Consider the following 17,761-nt stretch of genomic DNA (forward strand, 5'->3'; position numbering starts at 1 on the left):
CAAGTTTCCTCCTTCTATTGTATAGCCTGTTTATTGCAGGGGTCCACCAAACTGGTTTCCTTCTCTTAGAGGAGTGAGTCTTGGTTTTGCTAGGGATGGCATGATCCATGCATCCATGTAGGTGCTCGTAGAGTGCATTTGTAAAGGTTTCTGCATCTTGGGCAGTGTTATCCTTTAGTGTGGGGGCTGTGAAACTTACCACCTCTGTCTTAAGTAAGGTGAAGTTTGCTTTAGAAAAGTTTTTTTCTGTGGTTTCATTAGTTGGGGGTGGTGGTGGGGTGTGGAAAACCAGAGTGATTAGTTTATGGTCTGATCTAACCAGTGACAGTTTGACCTCTGGTGTGGAACACCTGTCACCCATGTTGGTGATGACCAGGTCCAATATGTTTTCACCTCTGGTAGGGGAGTTTACCAGCTGATCCAGGGCATTTGAGTTGATGAATTCCAGGAAGCGCTGGGCCTAAGAATTTGTACTCGAGTAGTTTTCCCAGTGAATGGTAGGGTAATTGAAATTGTCTAATATCAGGGTGTTTGGTAGGACCTTCATGTTTTCCAGTGTCTCCAGAAAGGTGGAGTGGTGGTCCTGGGTCATGGAGGGTGATCTGTAGCAGGCCACAATTTGCATTGCAGATTTGCCCGATGTTAGTTGCACATGGATGATCTCAGAGGTATCATGCTGCACCACTAACCTGGAGGTGTAGGTATCCTTGATGAATATGGATACTCCCCCTCCTTTTGTGTTTCGGTCCATGTTCTATGGCCGAAACGTGTGGTATGAGTTGTAGCCCGGTAGTGCTGGAGTGCTCTCTGGAGCCTTGAGCCAGGTTTCAGTTACTGCACAGATGTCAACGTTCTCCATACCGAGGAGTGCTTCGACCACATGCATTTTGAGATTTAAACCCCTGGCGTTGAGTAGCATAACCCTCAGTTTTTTGTTAATTGTGTTGTTTATGGAGGTGGGTTTGACTTTTGAGCCTTGCCTAAAAAAAGGCACTATGGGGGTAGCAAGAGCCTTGGCCAGTATTCGAAAGCCTAGGGGGTGACAGGTGCAAGCCATCTCTTGTGAAGAAAAGCGGCTTGTTGAGCATGGTGTCCCAGGCTGACAGACACTGGATCCCCTTTGAATGACACCAGAAGCTTAGCCAATTGTTGAAATTGATAATTTTTTCTTTATACTGAGGTATCATTCTTGGTGAGGGCAGGATGCTACTCAGGGTCAGGGTCATACCAGCCTGGGCTACATGATCAGAGAGCTCTTCCATGTCTCTTTTCATGTAGTCCAGGGAGGTACGTCTCAGGTCATTCACACCAAAATAAACAATGACAGAGTCATATTTGTACTTGTTCTGGAGTGACCTGAGTGTTTGTGTTATGTGGTGGATTCTGGCTCCCGACAGGCAGCTAACAGTAACCTTCTGCTTGTCCAGCCTAGTGAGTGGGACGTCAGTGTGCCTGACTATAGAGTCACCTATTACTAGTGTGTTAAGTATGTTATTTTGCCTTAAGGGCTGTGATTGTGCGACACACTGATTTTGTGTTTTATGTGCTGTCTGGTTTGTGATGGGAAGTGCAGGTTGTTTGGGTGTCTGCTTTGGAGGTCTCTGATGCTTTTGCAGGTTTTATTTAGAGCCTCCGAGTATGATTTTGTGTATTTATGTGTATTTTTTGCCAGTGCTGTTTTAGTAGGTCTGTGTGCGGCTGGAGTTGTGGTGTAACTGTTAACCTTCTCCTCTTGACTGTCTGTTCCAGTCTTGGGTGGAGACAGCTTAGCTTCCAGTTTGGCTGTATAATTGCATCTCTTGTATATGTTAGTGTTTTGTGGTAGGAGGAGAGGGTTGTCTGTGTACATGAGGCAGTTGTAACATTGCCTCAGGATACCCAGATTCACCAGCTGGAATGGAGAGTGCACCTGAAGTTGCCCTTTGGTCATCCCTGAATAGTACGTGAGCTGCTTATGTGCTTGGTTGGTGAGGGGTGAATAAAGGGCCTTGCCCTGCTGGGCAATCAGTGAAAGGGTATATTAGTGCTTGCTATTAGGTCTGAGCAAGTGCTGGGCTGTAAGATGGTTTTTGAGTGCTTAGATTGAGAGTTAGACTAGTTTCAAGGGAAAAACTGAAGAGGAGACTTAGTGGAGCCGGGAATAATTTAACCGTAGCTAACTGGCACTACCCAGTGCGCAAAACCGTGCAAATGCATTTTTTTTAGTAGGAGAATGAAAGAGAGAGAAATTAGCCCAAAATGGCCAATAAACTACTAACTTTAGGCGGGCGTGTGTGCAGCAGTTTAATGCTCGCCTCACAGCAGCAGTTCTCTGGTTGGTTCTTCGGCTGGGGTGCCCCTGCTGTGTTGCATGCATGTTCTCTCCCTCTGTTTTTCGTGGGTTTCCTCCGGTACTCTCCCACATTCTATTCTAATGCTTCTAGAGCATTGGCATTTTTCCCCCAGGCCTCCGCTGAAAACAGGAACCTGGAACTAGTGGGACTTTCCACAAAAACAAATGTAAAAAAAAAAAAAAAACTTCTGGGCTGGAACCACTCCTCCAGGGAAAGATAGGTTGCTCAAAGCTCCACTCTCTCACAGGTGAACAGAGAAACTTCCTTCTATTCAAGTAAGGTATGGGCAACTCAGAAACTAGTATCACAGCCCTGAATTCAGCACTAGCCTGAAAACTGGACTATACTAGCTTAGAAAGGCAGGAAAAAAGGAATTCTTTTTTGGTTTTTTTTGAAAAGATAAGGCGAAAACAGTAAAAAAAATACACTTAAAAAAGCTTTAAATGACTGCAAACGATCAGAAAAGGCTATCGCACTTTAGTGTGCAGCCTACAACAGTTAAGCAAATTATTTAAACAAAAAACAACTTTTTAAAAGTGCAGGCAGTCAAATAAGTACAATATGTGAAAAAAACAAGCTTTTAAATCACAATAAATGCTGGAAAATCTGTGTTTAGGCGGAAAACAGTTAAGTACAGCAAGAAAGTACAGAAAACTGATACATAATCACTCCAAAGTCTCTCTCCTAAGCTAGAAGGCTTGTATCAGTTTAAGGCTTTCTAGTGCTACCCAGTAGGTTAGCTACAGGAAAGATGGGAAACAAGAGCAAATGTGGTCTTTTAAATCAGAAAGTTGAAATAGACCGACAAACTGTCCAAATGGTCAATAAACTACAATTTCTGGGCGAAGAACCTCTCCTTTCGTGGTAGACAGGCTACCTAATGCTTACCACTCCCACTGATAAGCTAGAAGGATTCCCTCCAACACAGAAAGGTTTGGGGGGCTCAGAAGCTTACAAAGAGTCCTGGAATACAGCAAATCTGTACCTGGACTAGACTAGTTACAGAAAAGGCGGGGAACAAGTACAAACATAGGCTTTTAAGCCAACAAGTTGAGAGAGATGGAAAACTGCCCAAACGGCCAAATAAACTACAATGTCTGGGCCAAAACTCACTCTAGGGTTACCACCTGTCCCACTTTGCGAGGGACAGTCCCTCTTTGAGCAGTTGTGTCCTGCAAAAAAATTGTAAAAATGGCAAATTTCCTGAGATTGTAGGACAAAATTATTTCCTATATTTTATGTAATAGGTGCATAAAACAGTTATTCTGTATCTGAAATACCTAAATGTTATACAAAACAGTATAAGCAACTAAAATGCTACAAGAATAAGCTTTTATTTAGGCAAAAAAGTGAAGTTTTGTCCTTTGTACTGGCCATGGGTATGTTTCAGTCTGCAAAATCTGATGTTTGTACCAAAAATGTCCCACTTTGGGCATTTGAAAAGGTGGCAACCCTACACTCTTCCCATGGAAGATAGGCTACCTAGTGCTTACCACTCCCACTGATAAGCTAGAAGGCTTTCCTCCAACAGAAAGGCTTGGGGGCTCAGAAGCTTACTAACAATCCTGGATACAGCAACTCTGTAACCAGACTAGGCTAGTTATAGGAAAGGCGGGAAACAGGCACAAAAGTGCGGCTTTCAAACCAAAAAGTTGAAAGAGATGGAAAAAAACTGCTCAAACAGCCAATAGCTACAATTTCTGGGCCAGGGACCACACCTCTTGTGGTAGATAGGCTACCTGATGCTGACCACTCCCACTGATAAGCTAGACGGCTTCCCTCCAACACGGAATGGCTTGGGGGGCTCAGAAGCTTACAAAGAGTCCTGGATACAGCAAATCTGTACCTGGACTAGACTAGTAACAGGAAAGGCAGGAAACAAGCGCGAACACCGGCTTTTAAATCAGAAGGTTGAAAGAGATGGAAACGCTTCCCAAACGGCCAATAAACTATAATTTCTGGGCCAGAAACCAGTCCTCCTGTGGTAGATAGATTACCTAGTGCTTACCACTCCCACTGATAAGCTAGAAGGCTTCTCTCCAACACAGAAGGGCTTGGGGGGCTCAGAAGCTTACCAACAGTCCTGGATACAGAAAATCTGTACCTGGATTACACTAGTTATAGGAAAGGTGGGGACCAAACGCAAAACGGGCTTTTAACCAGAAAGTAGAAAGAGATGGAAAAACTGCCCAAATGGCCAATGAACTACAATTTCAGGGCCAAAACCCACTCTTCTCATGGTAGATAGGCTACCTAGTGCTAACCACTCCCACTGATAAGCTAGAAGGCTTCCATCCAACACATAAAGGCTTGGGGGGCTCAGACGCTTACCAACAGTCCTGGATACAGCAAGTCTGTATCTGGACTTGACTAGTTACAGGAAAGGCAGGAAACAAGCTTAAAATTTTTTTTTTTTACAGAAAAGCAGCTAAAACAGCAGTAAATACAATTCAATGCCTGAATAATGGCCCCTATCAGACAGCTCTCATGAGCTCCATGTAGCATTCCTGGAACAGAGAAAAGAATAGGCTCTGTCTGAATGGAGGAAGGTTTGAAGGTTAGCAGACACGAGCAAAAATCACCTAGAAAAATATACATGTATTTAACCTGAAAAAAAATATTTTGAAGGCAACTACACCAGTTTGTCACATATAAATCACTTAACATACAGCTTACAGAAGTGCATCCAAAAACAGTGAATTCTGTGAAACACAGAAATGCAGCATGTGGTTGATGTTTCACAACTAACAAGCATTTCTTATGCATAACAAATGCCATTATAAACATAGTCTCAACTACTACAATCTTCAAATAAAAACAATACTGCCCTTACACTTTGCATGCTCAAAACAGAAAAACTACAGCATGCCATTGGTACATTAGTGATATTTCAGGAGTTACTGATAAATACATCCAATATGGATACAGACCCGTGTACAAAATTATTTAAAATTAGAAGTGAATGTGTTGCTACTATAGTAGTAGCAAATCTGCATTTGTTTTGTAAAAGCTTTGTGCAGTGGTGCCCTGTCTTGGGAAATAGTGGATAAAAATGTGAAACGTTGGCCATGTTTGCCAGAAAGCTGTGGGAAGGACAGTTATGACATGCTGCAGAGAGAAGAGGAAATAACATTTATTTTATTTTTACATTTGATTACAGGGAAAGTCTGACTGGACGGAATGTCCATTTTCAGCAGAGGCCCGGGGAGAAAAGTTCCACAGAGAACAAAGAAAATATGTCTTAAGTAAAGATAAACGAGAAGAAAGATTACAAATAAAAAAAACAGCTGTACATAGAGTAGAATTTGTCATAGTTTAGATACCCACAAAATATGTACAAATAAAGGTATAACTGAGATAAAAAAATAAGTAGCATAAAGGGGGTGTGAAATAACGTTGGGTTATAGTTACTACACAAAAAATCCACAGTTAACAAAAAAACAGATGAAGGTGTTAAGAAAAAACAGTTTGTAGGATTTTTAGTCTGGGGCAGAGCAAGAGCAGAGCCATTTAGTGGCAAGGTGGGTTTTAGTGTTTGTTTAAATTTAGTTATCGTAGTGCTAGATGTGATGTAACTAGGTACAGAGTTCCAAATCTTAGCAATATAATGAGAGTAGGTGGACTCTCCAGCATGACTGTGCGCTGTTGAGATATGTCTGAGGGGCTTATTGTTTGACCGCAGCATTCTGCCACAGGAATAGGGCTCTAGCAAGTCATGCAGTGATGGAGTTTTTGCAGAATGATAGAAGATTGTGTAACCCATGTTAAGCTGAGACAAGTGCAGGAGATGGGGAAGCTCTAACCAGTGTAGTTTCCTTAGGGAAGAGCAATGGTGTGAACTCATTGTAGAGTTTGCTGCATATCTAGCTATTTTATTGTGGTACGCTTCTAGTTTTACCAGCACAGTTTTCCTGAGGTTAATAAATACAGGTGATGCATATAAAAGAGAAGAGGAAATAATACTTACATTCACATGTCACTGATCTATACAAGACCCTTCCTGATGAGACTTATGGTTGGGTTAATTCTTTTCACTAATCACTGCTTGGCAACTCTCTTTCTGTTGAGCCCACACTCATGAGTGCATGTTTCCAGAGGCAGTACATGTTAACTGGATAAATATGTCTAACCCATTAGTCTATTAGTCTGTACCAAGCCACCATCACTTTATGCACGTACCTACAAAAATAAAACTGATTTGACACCTACACTGCTAAGTATTAAAATACATATAACCACTTGTCTGACTTATAGGGAACTCCATCAGCAAAGATGAACGGAGGGACCGTTCATTCACAGGTGAAGGGCATAAAGGTATCAAAGATCCACCAGTGAGTGTACTCTCATAGATCATATGATGTGGTAAGAACAGCTATAAATGTTATATGCTTGCCATAAAGATAGATTTAGATCTTCGTCCATCCTGCATCCTCTTCAACAGGGAGGACTAAACTCCATGACACAGACTCACAAACCTTCCCATTCCTCTTCAATAATGCCCAGCTCCACCTCTCCCTCTCCTATTTCTTACAGTAGCTCAAGACATTCAGAGGGACAGTGAACTTTTCAACAATAGGAAGAAGACTCCCTAACACAAATATGCCCTAAGACCTCCTTCTTACTAACTATGGACAGGCAAATGGTCAATGGGTATGTTGAAGTGGATGGATGAAGTTCACCTACAGCTATTTTTACAATAAGTACATAACATTAATATCTAAGATAATCTCATCCATCCTCTTCAACTGGGAGGACAGGGTACCAAGCTTAACTTCTTAGATGACATCCTCCAAAAATCCCTCTGAGAATGGTGGTGCCATTGTAAGACCACTGCCTTGAGATTATATCCAGCTAGCAGTACCTGGCAAATGTATGCAAAAAGGTCCAAGCAACAGCCACACACATCTCATCCAATGGAACTTTTGTTAAAAAGACTTTGGATGTGGCCAACACTCTGGTTAAATGAGCATTAGGTGGTTTACGCAAAACAATGCACACTTCTGATTACTAAACTTTATATAATCTCTCAACCATTTTGCTAGAGGAAATTTGACACTTTTCTACTCAATTTATTATCAACAAGGAAAACAAAAAGATGTGAGTCTTTCCTTAAATCTTTATTTCTATGCAACTGAAAATAAAAGTTATGTATTCACCATAATGACAGATCTGTGCTGTTCTATTTTTGTCTGGTTCAATGGATTGACTAAAATCTGGTCCCTTCACTTTCAAATGCGTGGATACAGAGCTCTGACTACTCCCCTACCCATAATCCCACTGCCCTCCCCTATATCTCTGCTGGAATGACTTCCGATGAGAATAAAAGATTCCTACAATTTTGAGGTACTAAGAGTGGCAATTTGGAAGTGGAAAGGAGGAAGGGATGTTGAACCAGACGAAAATAGGACAACACAGCTCTATCACTATGGTAAAGACATAACTTCTGTATCTAATGATGTCCATTTTCATCTGATTCAATGGATGGGACAGATTTCTTAGCTATTGTTTCTCTCCTTCTAATTTTTCCAAATCTTTTGGGTTTCTAATACCATGAAGAGAATGGACCCCACTCCTATGTGAAAGTATGATTAAAGTTCATGAAATTAGTATTATTTCAGTCTTTGATATTAGTCAGAAGTGCTCTTCGCAGCACCTGCAATGAGCCCAGTAATGACTCCTTCTGCAGTTTATACAGAGTTACATGTATTGGTAACATATCTAAACATGACTGTAGATTCTTTTTTATAAGACCCGTTGCTCCTACTACTATTGGAGCTGTCTGGGTATCTTTCTTCCACATTACTCTTGTTTCTGCCTGCAAATCCTGATATTTTATGACTTTGTGTCTCTCTGTATGCAAGACACTGTAGTCACTGGGTGTAGCGATTTCAGTGATAAATGCTACTTTTGTCTTCTTTTCATGGACCACTATATCTGGTTTTCTCGCATCTGTCTTTTGAACTGTTGGCAATGGGTGATCCCATGTGATGTAGACTTCATTGTTTTCTATGATGCTTTGTGGCTCATGTTTCCAGTGTTTTTCAGCTACTTCAGTATTGCATTGCCTGCACAATCCCCAGTGCAACAGTCTTGCTACGTTATTATGCCTTTCAGTATACAGTCCTTCTGCCGTTAGTATGTCACAACCAGCATCAAGGTGTGCAACTGTTTCCAATTCTGTTTTACAAAACCTACATTTGTCCGTTTCTCACACATGTTCAATGGACCTTATAAGCCAACGTGTACGCAGTCCACTATCTTGGGCCGCCAATATTAACCCTTCATCCTTTGGTTTGAATTTGCGCCTCTTTAACCATTCCTGCATCACATCCTGACCAACATGAGGTTGTTCCAAGAGTTTTCTATACTTGCAATTATATTTATGCATTTTCCACATTTCTTGATTTCTCATCTGATCTTCGCCTGATAGTCTTTCTTTTGTTTTTTGGCACACTCAGTTGCTGCCTGATTTTTGTCTATTTCTGGTTTAAATTCCATTCACGCTTGAGGCCAATATGTTTCTGCTAGACTAAGCAGGGAAGTCATCTTAGATTTATTATCCCCATGATTCAAAACTTTCATTGTGTTTGGGGCTTGTGAGGTCAGCAGATATGTATGCAGTCCTACTATTGCAGATCTATACATGTAATCAATTTCAAGGAGACCCATGCTTCTTTCGGAGCAGGGAATATATAATCCTGGTATGCAATGATTTTTATAAATCATCTGATGAGCATGACGCATCCTTCTTGTTTACCTATCTAATTTATCCAACACCTTTTGGGGCCAGTCAGTCCAAAACTGTAAGTTAGCAAGTAAAATCTTCAGCAAAACATCACGGCTGGAACAATAAAACAATAACTTTAATAATACAATAGAACAGTAAAAATATATATATATATATATATATATATATATATATATATATATATATATATACAGCAGTAATGAAACAATAACAATGAGTGCTTTCAGCTAAAATAGCTTTCTTCAGATCGCAGTTTATTTCCTGCATAGAAATCCTTTTTAGAAAGTGAACATCCAATCACTGATGAAAATTAACCATTAACATCCAATTGTAGTCCATTTCCTGCTTTACTGTAACTGGATACCAAGTGACTAATCACAAGCTTAGGGCAACAGCATATCCTCTATATCACCCAATAGAGAGGCTTCCAATCACAAACTGTTCAGAGAAAAAACAACCAATGACTGACTTGGGGCAGGGCTATAGTTCCAAAGTTGGTCGATAGTGCATCTTCCAATCAAAATGTAGTAGAAGTCAAGCCTCCTCTGGACGGCCTATCACCAATCTTTTCGTTTGATCAATAAATCACAAAGATACAGCACTGAGAAAATCAGAATAGCAGACAGTCCGAATGTCTGGGTCCCATTCAACACAGTACAGATGATCAACTGCTTAGAGCACCGTAAACCAGACTGGTGGATCTTAATAAGAAAGCAAATAACCAAGATCATCAATGATCAAATATTTGGACACAAACTAGTGACAGAAATGCACCTTCATGGTCTGCCAAACTAAACGGCTTTCAGTCGCAATAATGCTATATGACCAATCTCTGACTCAGCCAATATTATTATATCCAATCAAAGCGAATGTCGAGCCTCCTATATTCAACCTATGGCCAATCTCCGCGGTTTTAGTATAGGTTTCAGGGGAACCACATTGTTTAGATCAGGAGGGCAATGCTCTCTCAAGTTCACAATCCAATTAATTCCTTGGACTTCAGTCCAATTTACTATGTCCCCTTTTCTTGGCGTTTGGTGAATACATTTGATTACTTTAAGTTTAAAATTATGAGTGGAATAGGTAGTAATATTCATGGACAGCGCATTATTGGGATCAGCATTTCTTATATCACACAAATGGCGTAAAATTCGATCTTTGAAGAGTTGATTAGTTTTGTCGATATAAAAAACCTTACAGACGGAACAGATTGCCAAGTAAATTAAATTCTGTGTGTTGCAATTCGCAAACAAATTGAAGGTGTAGATTCTGTTTGAAACAGGATGAACAAAAGTATTACTGCTGTCAATAGAGGTGCATGCTTTGCATCGATAGCATATAAATATTCCTTGCCTGGTTGAAGATGCTTGTTTATGGAAGCCATCCTTGTTGCACAAGAGACTTGATATTCTTCTTGTTTTTAAATTAAAAACTAGGATGATCCCCTACAATATTCCTAATCTTCTCATCAGCCATTAGGACCGGCCAATATTTCCTAATGGTTTCAAGAACATGTTTATTGTCAGTGCTGAAAGTCAACAAACATTTGAGATGTATATTTCTAGTTATAGAGTTAGAAGAGGGGGAAAAATTTGATGGTTCACTGAAATACGGCTGTCCTCAGTTAGCTCTGATTGTATTAGTATTTGTGCTCAGCCTGAGATCCATATCTCTGTAGCCTCTTGCCTTCAAGTTGCGATGTAGATCAGCATATTCTCTTTGGAAGTCATCATTGGTGCAGAGTCGATAAATCCTTGACTTGACAGCAGAACTATTCTTACAGTTATGTGAAACAGACATGGCTAAGGCAAGGGAACAAAGACTCTCTAAAGGAGGCTTTCATAACATGACGCCTGCAGAATGAGATGCTGTTATTGAATTGAAAACAAGACAAGATCTAGTTATTAAACCAGCTGACAAAGGAGGGGGCATCCTGGTGATGGACTCAATGGTATGTCTAGGAGGTCTCGTCTGTGAGCCAGCATCCAGATTAGATTAGGCATAGAAATGGCAACCAGGTCTGTCTGGGCCAGTAAGGAGCAATGGGGATCACTTTTGCCTTGCACCTCCTGGCTTTCTGAATGAATTTTGTGATTAAGGGGCATGGGGGAGGGCGTAAAGAAGCTTCAGGGGTCAACTGTGCACTACAGTGTCGCTCTCGATGACTAACCCTGTGAAGGGATGAAGGTAACATAACTGCTGCACTTGTTGACTACTGACATGTTGGCGGTCTGAACTGAAATCACACATTCTGAAAGACAATTTTGAAATGTCTGCACTACTAAAAGGACTGCCCTCATCTCTAGATCATTGACATATAAGTTCGCCTGTGACAGTGTCGAGGTACCTTGAACAATTTTGCCTTCAAAATGCCTCCCACTCTAAAAGGGAAGCATCCATGGTGACCATAGCTACAAAATACGGAGGAACAGGAGGGGCAACCTTCGTAAAGGAGACAGTAAGATATCCACCAGTTGTCATGCGACTTGCACAGTGGAGTAAGTTTGATTGGAGCACTCAAACAGTGATTTAACTGAAACCACTGGACTGATAATGTCCACTGGAGAAATAGGAGAATGGTATTAGAGTGACTGTAGAAGCCAAGAGACCTAGTAGTTTTAGAATCAGCCTTGCTGGTGGAAAAGGGAGGGAAATAAACTGGTTGGCTACCTTTTGAAGATTCTGGATTTTGGGGTGTGGTAGCAAGACCTTTTGATCTATGGTATCCAGCACACATCCAATGAATACTATAGACTATTTGGGAGTCAGTTGACTCTTAGAGACGTTTAAAGTGATCCCTAGATTGTGCAGTAACTGGAGTAATGTGACCTCCTTTGAATAAGTAGATCCTTGAGTGAAGAGGTTAGAAGCCAATCATCCAAGTACAGGGAGACTTGAAAAACATGCAGCCTGATGTAGGCTGTCAACACAGCATTTCGTGAACACCAAGGATGCTGGAGTGAGACCAAAGGGTACAGCACTGAACTGATAATGATTGGTTCCCAGCCTGAAATAGAGAAATCTATTTATTATTTATTTATTGGCATTTGTTTATCAGGATGGTCCACTGGGCCATAAAGAGCCCATTTTCAGTGTAGGCCCAGGAAGAAAAGCTCCATAAAACATGGAACACTTAACAGTATTTACAGAGTGAATAATTACAGAAAAAATATAACATTATACGGACAAAATTAGTTTTACATGAAAAACAAATGCAAAGGAAAAACATTAGAAATGCCTTCCCAGGATTACAAAAGTTAAAAAAGTATCAGATATAATCTATGTCTATCTATATATAAACAAAGTATTAGTTTAAGGGTGTGCACACTTATGCAATCAGCTTATTGTACATTTTTAATTTTTTTATATTTTTCCCCTAACAGATTTGTTTGTTTTTCAGTTGAATTTTACAGACTGTAGGTCACATTAAAGGTGGGAAAAGTTTGGAAATGATTTATTGTGGTCTAGTTTTATATATCACAAAAACCTGGCATTTTAACAGGGCTGTGTACACTTTTTATATCTACTGTATAAATATGTAGTACCAGTAAAAGGCCTTTCAAAACTGACCTGTAAGAGGTCTAAGTAACTATCTAACTAATCTAAGTACTCATATCTAAATCGCTCAAGAACAAACTTTTTTTTTAAACTAACACTGGGGGTGAGCAAGTCTAATAATAACAGTAACAGTTAGACAAAGAAGACTGACTTCTCTCCAGATGATTCAACTGAGATCAGAGCCCTGAAGAAACATGACCATTTGATCAAACGGCAAACAAAATCTGAGGTATTCAGAGGGAAAGAGACAGGGATTATGGGTAGGGGAGGAGTCAGAGCTCTGGATCTATGAGTTTGAAGGCACCAAGACCGAATCAGAGTCCCATCAGTTGAATCAGATGAGAATGGACAACATCAAATTCTTAGCTACCTGCTGCTATCCTTTGTTAGCACAACTGGGTTAGAATACAAGAAAAGTTATGCCTTGGTTCAAGCTTTCGCTCTGACACTACTTCAGGCATAAAGTAAAGGTTCATTCCTAATACCATCATATCCCCATGAAAAAATAAATAAATATGTTTAATCAGAGCTCAGGATCAGCAGCAAACAGCTTCTCTTTACATAAATAATGGTCATTAAAAATGCTGTGTTCACCAGAAACTTTAATTATGCAGAGGATGCTTGTTCAAAAGGGAAAAGCACTAGGTTCTCCAGCAGGAACTACAAGCTCCAAACCAGAAATAGTTCACTGAAGTGTGGTTGGATTAGTCAAGTTACATGCAGACATAACTCAACACAATCTTTAAGGAGGCCACTGAATTTACCTTGGAATGCTCTTTGGAGGCTTGAAATGGCTGCTATGTGTACGCTGAAAGAAAAGGAACTAAGACTGGAGTCACAAATACTTGCAAAATAGTCCAAAGTGGATGAAACAGGAGATGAAAAGGGGCCCTAAGTCTTTGTTTCTAGAACACTTGGCATACCTAGTCCAGTTGCTTCTGTATATCCTTCTTTTACTACCTCTTAGAGCAGATGTTAGAATCTAGACAATGCAGTTAAGAAAGTCATGACCCCTGGTCATGATGGAATTGACCAGAAATATTTAAGTTCTTCAGATTTGGGTATGGCTTGTTGATCAGGTAGAGCTACAGGGTTTTGATGAGCCTAAGAAATACTGTTTTTTTCCACTGGGCAAGGTTAATGGTTTCTGCTCTAGAAGTGGGTATGAGGGAAAAACAGTTTCTGCATTTTTGGTGGTGGTTGTGGAAGCAAAAAGGTCGCAGCTAGGCTCTTCCTAAAGATAGAAAATATTCCCTGCCATTGCACAGCTTAGAGTGCCATGGACATCAGCAAACACTGGTCCAGCCTCCCCACTAATACACTTGCTAGGCCCAGGGTCTGAATGGCTAACAAAGTGGTTGGTTGATATGGCCCAATCCCAAACCCTCATGGCCTCCTAACTGAAGAGATATCACTGGATTCCTGCTTGCTTGATAATGTACCACATTATGGACATATCCATCTGAATGGCAATAACAGCCAGTGAGACAGTCCTGTAAGGCTAACAAGGTCAAGTCTGTCAAGATATTGTCTAGAGAAATGTGATTCCTCTGATGCTTAAAAAACAATGAAAGGAGCAAAACATTTTGTGAATACCCTCGGAGTAGTACAAAGGGCAAAGCAGAAAATTGAAAATGAAATTGTAAGACACAAACTGTCAAATATTTCCCACAGTTTTGATAAATGGGAATATGCAGATATGCATCCTTTATATCCATTGTCACAAGAAAAGCCTGAGGCAGGATCATTGGAAGTAGGGATTGCAATGTCAACATTTTGAATTTTGCACAACTGGAAAAGTGTTGAGAATTGACAACTCTAGAATAAGTCTAAAAGTTTGGACTTAATATCCTCTGTCAATAAATGTAATCACAAAGAATCTTCTCTAAACAGAACATGTGGCAGCTGATCTGGAGGATGCATCAGTTGAATCATAGCTGCATTTAATAGAAAGTATTACTACTTCTGTAGCAGAATTTAAAAGAGAAGGAGCAGTTTTTATTTTCTGAGTCTGTAATATCAGAAAAAAAATGTTTATTCATGACACTTCCACCCCATAAATACAGGGTTCCTGATCATACGCGTCTGATAATTAATGGTGTAGCAGATGCATAAACCTTTTTTTTTTTACCATACCTATATATGGATCTGCAATCTTTAGCACTGGGCAAAGCATTAAGAAGAAGATAGCACCTTAGAAGGTTTATCAGACTCCAGGGAGATTACAGCACAATTGGATGAAGGTTTTTTTTTATAAAGAAACTCGTAGGAGGCAGGAACATTACAAAATGACATTTTTTTTGGGTGGGGCAGAATTTTAGGTTAACAGAAGTAGTGGCAAATGTATGCTTACTAAAACTGGAGGGATGGCTGAAAGTTTAGGGGACTCCCATATATAGTAGGTCATAATATCACCTGTTTACCTTCTCAATGAAAACTATGTATCATGTTTAAGACTGTGTCCCCAAAGATAATTCCTGAGATGGAAAATCAGGTGACATGGTATCCTCCTCCACAGATTAAAAACCTACAGGAAAATGAGTCTGGGGAGAGTAGACTATGGAATCAAAATCAGAGACAGAATTTTCTTCCTCAGAAGAGTATTCCATATGCCTCTTCTAAGGGGAATAAAGAGCAGAGACTGAATAAAAAAAACAAAAAAACTGGGAGGGGTGCTAAAGGCACATAACAGCTTTAAAAAGACCCTGTGAAAAATCAAATCACTCCTTGTGTGTATTTTTAATAGCTTGAGTAAAGGTAGTGGAATGCTAGTTTTCTGTTTCTTTTTAGTTGGGACATCAGCCTGCATAAAACAAGGAGGCTCTGACTCCTGGTGCACTTCTAAGAGTACAAGTCTTCCCTTACTAAATTTTTTATTTTGTTTATTGTTATTTGTATGATAAATATCCTCAGGATCCCTCTGAAATGTGCAGCCATGGAACCCTCTTCTCTGCCAAAGTGGACATCTGATTGGTCAGGCTGGACGTGAGTAGTGGTTGCACCTTACTGACCCCCTAATGCAGTTATGACATCGGAAGCAGCCAATATAAGCAGAAGGCCCAAGAATTTGCAAAGGCCCCTGGACACACCTGGGTTCAAATGGATATCAAAAGCTTCAGATTTCATTTTAGCACATTAGATTGGGAAGCTTCAGAAGCCATTTTCCATTGTGCAAGTTCTTTAACCTCTGATTCTCTAGAGAAATTTTTAGAGAAGGCAACATGCTCCTAAGGGTCTTAGGGACAAAGGACTGACAAATGGAACAGCCCTTGTTAATTATGAATGACTCTGAAACAAAACAGACATTTAGAATGATTGTCCCTAAAAGAAATGTGTCTTCAACAATCACATTTTGCCCTGTTAGTTGACGTGGAAATCAAATATTTTTATGTAGCAAATACGTTGAAGAAGGAAGGAAGGAAGGAAGGATCCCCAATGTGAATACTTAACTGCCCAATGCAATGGAATTGGCACAGCTGTATGGCTGACAGACCAAAGCTGAAATGCAGGTTCAGTGTTTGGGCTAGTGGTAAGAATGTTCTAAGGTAATCTGCACCTGTACATCATGATGTACCTCATAGCTCTCACTCTAAGGATATAACACCAGGTGTACAGCTTGACAGAAAGGCAACCAGGCTTTGGAATGCTGGCTGGATGTAAGGCTATCCTTAACAGGATACCTGTTACTAACAATGCAAAATCTACTATCCCAGCTTATTTGGATTTGATGATGCTGCATGACACAGCTGCTATTTACACAGCACAGGAACCATATACAGAAGTTTGGCTTTTCTGACATTGAAAGAATGTAGAAAACCACACAACAGTAACACCAGCTGAGTGAGGGAAGTACATTTGCACAGTGGTTAGCACTGTCACTTCACAGTACTTAGTTCACTAATTTGGGTCCCAGCTAGGTTGGCTTCTGTGCATTCTAACTGCCCATATGGGTATTTCTCACTTGTTCCTGTTTCCTTTCACATCCCAAAGACATGCCATAAGCGAAATGACAATCCTCCAAATTGCCCACAGATATACGTGACGGTGTGTGTTTCTGGATCCATATGCATATGCACATATGTGTCCTGAGCTAGACTGTTGGCCTGCTCAAAATCAGTTTCCCTGTCTTGCACCCACTGACTGCTGGGATAGGCTCTACCTTCACCATGACAATGTACTGGGATAAAGCTGGTATTGGAGAATGAATGTGTGTTCAAATACATACGAGCCTAATTTTTCATTCCCTCCAAAACTTATAAAAGTTAAAAGGGTGAATGGAAATACTGCAAAAGCATTAGTATCATAGCAAGTAAATGTTACTTCATGCACTGTAAAAGCAATTTTGCACAAAGAACACAGGCACAACAACACAGCAATTCTTATAGAAAGAATACTGGAAAACACCATAACAGCCATCTAGTAAAACTATTCACACATACTGATATCTAGAGTAATTTAGAAACTGCTCTTGAAATGTGATAAAAGTTTAACAGATAAGATTCTGGAAAAATTGAACTTAGATTGATTTAATAGCCTTAGGGTTTCACAATCCATCATCCAGCCTACAGAAAGGTAACTTTAAATACATGATGCAACATTAGAGTAGCAACAAACCTGTTTAGTGTTTGTTCTTCCAAAGTTTTTAATATACATGTCATATTCACTGACAGGAGGTAAATCCATTAGGGAAAATGTGACTGAGAAGTCCAAATCAATAAGTCTGAGAAGTTCTGTAATACGTTTCCTGGAAAAAAAGGAGAGAGAATATTCAGCTTATCAACACCACACTATAGTTCATTTCTCAGTTCTGGTAACACTGATACCATTCCTGCATTAAAAAAATAGAATTAAGGAACTGAAAGAAAGGCGTAATTGTAGTGACAACACGCCTAAATATAATTTAGTTTAAAAAATGGAAGTTTTAGAAAGCTAAATGAAAAGGTAACTGAAAAATAACTTACATTTAAGCAATTTAAAAACATATATTTGGCTCTGGATTAAAATGTTAGCACTCAAAATGTCGAGTGCTGACATGCTGAAAAAAAATGAAAGACTGAAATTCCAGAAAAGAAAATCTTGAGCATTGTTGTTCTCCTTCAAACTTATTTTTTGCAGGGGGAGA

The 17,761-nt window shown here is 39.9% G+C and overlaps 1 protein-coding gene across 1 annotated transcript in view; it reads right to left on the reverse strand.

Annotated features, from left to right (window-relative positions):
• DYNC2I1 (dynein 2 intermediate chain 1) overlaps nt 1-17,377 on the reverse strand; it is a 774,274-nt gene extending 756,897 nt beyond the window's left edge. Inside the window, exon 1 of the mRNA XM_044062024.1 lies at nt 17,254-17,377. Coding sequence (XP_043917959.1) covers nt 17,254-17,322 — 69 coding nt within the window. The 5' untranslated portion in view covers nt 17,323-17,377. The remainder of the gene's footprint in view (nt 1-17,253) is intronic.
• Between the last annotated feature and the right edge of the window lie 384 nt (nt 17,378-17,761).

The sequence above is a fragment of the Protopterus annectens genome, chromosome 2.part1, assembly GCF_019279795.1.
Source record: "Protopterus annectens isolate FY-2018-M chromosome 2.part1, PAN1.0, whole genome shotgun sequence".
In the NCBI taxonomy this organism is placed as follows: domain Eukaryota; kingdom Metazoa; phylum Chordata; order Ceratodontiformes; family Protopteridae; genus Protopterus; species Protopterus annectens.